The 7,241-nt window shown below is 46.4% G+C and overlaps 1 protein-coding gene across 3 annotated transcripts in view; it reads right to left on the bottom strand.

Moving 5' to 3' along the window:
* Positions 1-974: 974 nt before the first annotated feature.
* The window catches only part of ZNF609 (zinc finger protein 609), a 120,127-nt gene continuing 113,860 nt past the window's right edge, over positions 975-7,241 (bottom strand). For 2 of the 3 annotated variants that reach the window (XM_082198289.1, XM_082198290.1), the window contains exons 6-10: positions 5,738-6,104; positions 3,982-4,157; positions 3,484-3,688; positions 3,122-3,200; positions 975-2,522 (exon numbers count right to left, since the gene is read on the bottom strand). In XM_082198289.1, the coding sequence (XP_082054415.1) occupies positions 3,127-3,200; positions 3,484-3,688; positions 3,982-4,157; positions 5,738-6,104 (822 nt within the window). In that variant the 3' untranslated portion in view covers positions 975-2,522; positions 3,122-3,126. The remainder of the gene's footprint in view (positions 2,523-3,121; positions 3,201-3,483; positions 3,689-3,981; positions 4,158-5,737; positions 6,105-7,241) is intronic. The other variant, XM_082198291.1, reaches the window with a different exon arrangement.

The raw sequence follows: 7,241 nt of genomic DNA, 5'->3' as shown, positions 1-7,241 counted from the left end.
GCACTGAGAGAAGTAGAGATCAAAAGAGGATCCACCTGTTGTCTGTGATTATCTCTTCTAACTATTTGCTCTCAGTACCTTGCATGTACAGAGGCCCACAGCACTGGTGGTGTGTGTTTAAGTGTGCATAAAAAACCCAAATGTTAGCAAATAATGTACACTTTTTTATAGAGCATGGGCTGCAAGTTCTAAATGAAAACTTAGCATACCAATTCCAATGAAAAAAAAGACTTTGATGCTGAGGCAGACATTTTTCCAGGGTCAGAAATGTACTAATTAAAGTGAAGGGGCAAAAGGGAACCTGAACAGAGGAAGTGACTTCCTCAAACCTTGAGGAATGCAGCATAGAAATGATTACAAGTTGGTGCTTCTATAGAAACCTTCCTCCTGCTACACTCTGGACTAAAAGGAATGAAGAGGGCACCAATGCATTCAGACCAGCTGGACATCATATGTCCCCTTTTCATAGCTGAAAACCAGCCTGGAAGTTTGCATTATGAGAACAATTTTTGTATCCTCCTGTGTATGCTGAACAAAGCTTAAAAGCACTGGAGCCTTATCTCAGCTTCAGGTCATTACACAGCTGACACATGGCAGTAAAAGGACAACATGCTGATAAGATAGCAACCTCTGAGAAAAACACTCCTCAAAGCAGACTGTGTATCTCCCATGCCCACATTAAGGTTTTCCCACTGCACTTCCTGTTTGGATACCAAAGCCAGTCACCACTGAGGAGCTTCTGTAGGCAGAGCTCTCGGGATGTGCTTGAGTGGCACGGTCTGGAATGGCAGATGGTATTCACAGCACATTTCCTTCCTGGAGTCAAAGGTCATCATGTGCTTTCTTTGTAAGGCAGCAGGCAAATAAGGCTTTGCTATGAAGGATCAACCTCTCCCCAAGCTCAAAGAGGCTACTTCTACATGAATGGAACTATAAGTACTCCCAGGCTGGGAAAGAAAGAAAAAAACAACAGATTTCAAACAATTCCTTTTTACAGTATGTACAAAGTCCAAGAGGCAGAGGGTGGCCTCACACAACATACAGACAGGAACAGAAAGACTGAGCTGGGGAGGCTTGCATTGTTGGGACACACAGCACCTGATTTACACAAATCAGCTAAGTAGGGCACAACAGACCTTCCCAGTTGCTATTCAAGCTGACCACCCTGCAAGAAATGGGCAGGAAATTCCCATAAATGTGGGCAGTGCTCCAGGCAGAAGCTTCAGCAAGGAACACTAAGCAACAGGCCAAGGAAAAGAAATCCGGACAATCATCTTGTGATACAGGGGAAGGCTTCCTCTAGCACCAGAAGAGGGCATGGGACATTTAACAAGAGGTCACTCTTTGACGGCCTTGGGCCAGTATAACTCGCACCCATTGCAGGTTTTCAAAAGGTGGGCAGCCAGTTGCTAGGCGGCTTGCTTCTCCATCTCAGCATGACCAAAAACTTCCATATCCAAATATCACAGGCCAAGACATCCATCCCTTCACTCCCTGCAGGGAAGGGAAGGTCTTGCAAGGTATGGAGAATAAAGAACTGCATGTCTGAAATTCAACCAGCCCCATCAGCACATTTTTTTGTTATGAACACAAAATATGTGTTTTGTTTTAAAGCAGGGGCTGGGGAAGACGGGAAGGACAGGCAGCCAGTAACCTTCCAGCAGAGTGAAGCAGGTGACTGCTAGGCAGCAGTAGAGACCCATCCCAATGAGAGCAGGGCCAGCCTGCCAAAAGGCCCTATTTTATGCAAATGGGTGTATTTTTTGTGCTGCAGAGCAAAAGAAGCATCTGCCACTGCAACACACATGACCTGCCAGCAGGGAGAGGTGTTGGAAAAACAGTGAATGGAAGGGAGGGCTTTTCAGGGTGCAGCAATCCTGGAGGCAAAGTGCTACAGTTTCAGTATTGCTCCTGCCAAAGGAGCACATAGCTGGCTTGTGCTCATTGCAGCCCCTGCTGCCTCCCCCCCCCTCCGCCCCCACATTTCCCAGGACAACTTGACTCAACAGAATCGTCTCTTTCCTGTGGTCTTCTTTGCAGGTGCCCATATATGTGCTTGTGCCAGATGACCACTTATCACAAGTATAAATACACCAATCTAGATGTTCTCACCTTCCGTCAACACCCAGGTAGCCATCTGGGGTGCAGCACAGGAGCAAGAGAGCCTTGGATGGAACCCAAGGCTAATGTGTCCTCCCTCCCCAGCATTCCAAATGTCCCGTGATGCCGCATTGCTTGGCCCACCACCACAAAGTCCCTGCTCCAGAGGAGTTCTGGAAATTGGCCAGTCAACCCCAAGTCAGGTGAATAAATATTTCTGCAAGTCCCAGCTCCACAACTCACACGTACAGGGCTCAGCTTGTGTTTGGTAGGGGAGGGGGCAGAGTCTGCCTCACATTATGGCAGGACCGTCAAGCAGAACAATCAACACCATTCAACTGATGTCTAATGCAATTTCCAGCGCTTCCTCATGTGAGCCAGTCACATGACTGAGTATAGCCTAGGTTATCCGATCATGTGTCCTGTTGGGGGAAAAAGGAGAAATGTAACTCTGCTCGAGCAATTTCAGTTTCAACCACATGATGGTGCTGGAATAACAGCAACCAGAAACTAGGAGTTTTTTCAGTAATCTTTTTATCCTCAGTTGGAGAAGCACTTGACTCAGAAGGCTTCTTGCAGAGAAGAAGCAAAACACTACAGATCACACACAGTTACTGTAGCCATGACACAGCTGGGAAATTTTGAAATATTGGGTTAGGACCAACAGGAGGTAGGTAGGTACACACACACACACACACACACACACACACACACACACAGTGCAGGAATGAAAGTAATTAACGGAGCTGCATGAGGCCCAGTGCTTATTGTGGCATGTTTCACTTAGCTCTATGTCCTGGCTGCAGGTTGCACAAAAAGCTTCTGTATGGCACTTTGGTCCCCCTGTAAATCGCCAGTCCCTTTTACTTGTTGGTTACTAATTGTAACATGCCATCTAGCAGCCTACTTTAGATTCCAGAAAGAGACCCACTCTGCCTGCAGGCTGTAATGTAAGCAGCCTGTGATGTTGCCTCTCTTCATACCCTTCCCCAAGCCAATGACATAACAGGGGCATCCTTACCTTTTTCACCTCCGGGGCGGGGGATATAGGGAAGGAGCAGAGCCTTGCTGACTAGCAACAATGGCTGTAGATGAGAGACCTGCAGAGAAGCAGAAGCATAATGCACAATGGTGTGAGGGGTACTAAAGCAACTTCCAGCACATGGCTGACTCAGGTTTACAGTGGAGATGTTGCACAGTGCCTCATAAGAGCTTCAAGGGCTGGGTAAGGTGGCAGCAGCAGGGCACCCAGGAAGGTGTGACTAACAGTTGCTATGGCACCTGTCTCTGCCACCACCACAGCCCCCAACTCCCACCAACAGTGTTTCTGGATTCCCCTTCCCACCCACCCACTCCAATGCCAATGCCCCATATTGCTCTCACCTGTTGCATAGGGCAGGTTGTACTGGGCCGGCAACAATGAATAGCCCAGGTGATGGTGATGGTGATGTGTGGACATCAGACGCTGTGAAGGAGAGGAGCGAGGCCGGTCAACGCTTCTCTCAGCACCACTGGCGCCCCCTACACCGCTGCAGCCTGCACTGCTTCCTCCCACCCCACAGCGCTCCTGAGAGGCCTTGTCGCCTATCTGTAAAAGTAACCAGACAGACATGCTGAAGCCCAGACATGAATCTGCAAGAACAGGCCAGCCAAGTACCTAAATGAGGCCAGCTCTTCTGTGGCTTCCTTGCAAGCCATGTTTGTTACTCACTCACTCACTCCCACTCCAGGAAATAAAAAGCTAGGGAATCCCTGGCAACAGCCCACATGTTTTAGTTCCCGGTTCCAGAATCAGCCTGGAAAGTACGGCATTTACACCTGGATAGTTCTGTGCCAAGGACAGCACTGAATATATATCTCCCATTCCAGCACACCACTTACCGTTGGGGACTTGCTCTTGTAGTGGCTGGCGTGCTGTTGCAAGATGTCTAGGGCCTTGGATTCAGAACTGGATTTACAGCCAATGTTGGGGCTGGCTCGGGACTTCTCGCTCTCTTCACTCCCAGAGGATTTGCTGCCGTATGGGGAGAATGAGTAGCTGGAGGGCAGGTATGAGCCTGTGGAGGAGATGCTGGTTAGTACTTTCCCACACACGGCAGAAGAGCAAGCAATTAAAGAGACCAACTGCCCTTAAATATCCCCTAAGCGGAAGAGGCGAGAAGCTGAAAGACCTGAACCAGGGATTCTGTCAGAGAGAAGTTTAGAAGCGGATTGTGCATACTGCACACAGATCCAAGAGAATTTGGCATCTCAATCCTGCCCAAAAAATGTTCCTAGTTATTTTGGGATGCAGTAACAAGTTTAAAGCAGCCATTGCTCCATCCATAGCAGATTCAGAAGCCTAAAGGACCCCTTGGTAGAACTTTTAGTACCTGAGGAGTAGATGATGCGTTGCACACTATCTTGCCTATTCCAGTTAACTAGCATTACTTGCTTGGGCATCAGCAAAATCGTACAAATATTATTTTATTTTTGATTCATAAAATTTATATACCACTTGGCTGAAAAAATCCTCAAAGCACTTTACAAAAGATGAAACAGTAACATCAGGAAAAATTCACAAAATATACACAAGTCTGCCTACTCCCCTCTCTTTTTAAAAACAAGACTATAGTTCAGTGGCAAAGCACATTCCTTGTCTGCAGCAAGTCCCAGGTGCAATCCCCAGCATTGCCAATAATACAACTCCCCAAACCCTCTGCCTGACTTCCAGGAGATCCACTCCCAGCAGACAGTACAGAGCTAGATGGTCTGACTCCATATGTTTAGATACTTTCTCACGGTTCAAATATTAACACTGTTTATCATTAGCTTGTATATCTGGGAGGTTTCTATTTTAGTATGCATTCTTCATTTTGGTTCCAGTATATTTAATGTGTTTTACTGGGGAAGCTGATAATAAATGCAGTCTGTGGGGCATAGACATTTCAATTGGGTACTTTTAACTTCATTATCCAGGCTTGCTACAATACCTGACACCTGTTTTGTGTTGAGCTAGATGGAAACATTAGATCAGATGGATTTTTATTTAAGGAAAACATTTTAAATAAGCTCTGTTTGCATGTGAATTTCAAATCTTATTTTATGTTGCGTGCGCTCTCTCTCTCTCTCTCAAGCTTACACATTCTTGATGTTTTTACATTTTGAAGATTGCATTTATTACAGAGGTTCTCTTCTGGAAGGCCATACAGGTTACACACACTATTCTGGAAGTTAACCCACGGTTTGCAAGCTAACTTGCAAAATAATTTAATAGCTATACAGTGCGATTGCACTGTTGATCTAAAAACTTGCTTTGTTGGTCTGTGATCCAGGGATGGGGAACCTGTGGCCCTCCCACCTCCCATTAGCCACAGCCACAGAGTCAATGGTCAGAGACTGTGGGACTTGTAGCCTAGCAATATCGGGAGGGCCACAACTTACCCACCCTGGTCTAACCCAAACGTACCACTTCTGCATCTTCTTGTTGTTGGATAGTCACCACACTATACCAGACACATTCACTCCAATTTCAAGCTATCAAACATCTCCAAGGATGAAAACGATGGCCCCTTCCCCATGGAGATCCATCAAGATCCCACCCCATTATGATTTATACAGTTCTGCTATTCTCAGGGTCCACCTCAAGCCCCCATACCTGGGTAGTTCTGCATCATAACAGTGGGCATGCCACGGTAACTGGGATGGTTGGGATCGTAGGACTGGCTGTAGGAGTAGCCGTGCATGTAAGGGATGTAGGACTGGTGCTGGCTGAGGGGTGAAGACACTGGAACATGGGTGCTGGGTCTGGCTTCCTTCGCCACTAAGCGCGATTCCTCGCTGGAGGGCACTTTGCAGTCGGAGCTTGTGCTCTCCTTCCCATCTTCCTTAGCAATGGGCTCTTTGCTGCGGCTCCTCTCCTCCTTTAACTTTCGGTCCCTTTCTTCCTTCCACCGCTCATCCTCCGTCTTGATGTCAGAGTATTTAGCAGGGTAAACGTAAGTCCACATGCGAGGCTCAGCTTCCTGTAGCAACATACAGTCAAGGATGTCAGGTGACTAGAATCAAAGGCATTTCTGAAGTCCTGGAAATCTAAAATTAAGGGCCCTTGTGGGTGCAATTAAAGGGAGGGGGGAAACCATAGGTAGCATCCACCAAAGTCTCACCAGTGAAAGAACAATGAGCAAGATTTCTGCCCTCCGCATATTTTCTCTTAACTATTTGTTACTGTTGTCCTACAGTAGCCTCTTTTGTGCTTTCCTGCCATCACCCAAATCCTTGTCCAAAAGTTGATATTCTGCATTCCTACAAATTTTAGAATGCAAGTTATGCACAAGCTTAGGTAAACATTCTTTACTCATTCTTGAGCTCTGACGAATCATCTTATTGAATTTGTTACCACTCCCAAAGTGTGGGAATTATGTCGGCAGAGCTGGGGTTTTTTAAAAAAAGAAACTGGGCATCAAGTTATCCCAGCAATCTTATTAAAACATAGATTTTGAAGCTCTGAACAGTGCTTTCTTTCTTTAAAAAAATGTTTAGGGGTACTCTCATTTTCCTACTCATACTGAAATACTGCCCCTCAATGAGGCCAAACTTAGATTCACAAAATGTTTAGGAGTATGCGTCTCCCTGTGGCCCCCCAGAAAAAAGCACTGGCTCTGACCAAAGAAAAAGGAAAGCTTCACACCTCATAGCCCTCACCACTGTCTAGGCTGTAGGCCCCCAAACCCAGACAACTACACTTGTCCAAGAGCAACATGTCAATTCATTCAGTGCTGGAAATGGAATTCCAACTTCATCACTTTCAGTCACAATCACTCTGCCCCTGGCCTAGGTATGAGTAAGGGGATGGACAACCGCAAAGGAACAAGAGGTAACAGAAACAAAAGTATGAGAAACACATGAACAATCTCATCTGGGCTGGTTTAGCCCTCTCTTCCTTCCCCACAGAATATTTCTCTCTGCAGGCAGTCTCTTGCATGACAGTGTGAACAGTTCACAATGTTAAGCAACACAGAGGCAGCTGGCACTTACCCCACCCATATCATGTATCAAAATGTGATCATTACTTTCCAAGATCCCTGACTATCCCCTATTGATTGAGAGGAAGGGGAGGGGAGGCAAGAGAGACTAATGTATAGGTCATTCAGCTAGAGATA

The sequence above is a fragment of the Podarcis vaucheri genome (genome assembly GCF_965113315.1).
Source record: "Podarcis vaucheri genome assembly, chromosome: 14".
Taxonomy (NCBI): Eukaryota; Metazoa; Chordata; class Lepidosauria; order Squamata; family Lacertidae; genus Podarcis; species Podarcis vaucheri.
This window is presented reverse-complemented; position numbering and strand designations above follow the sequence as displayed.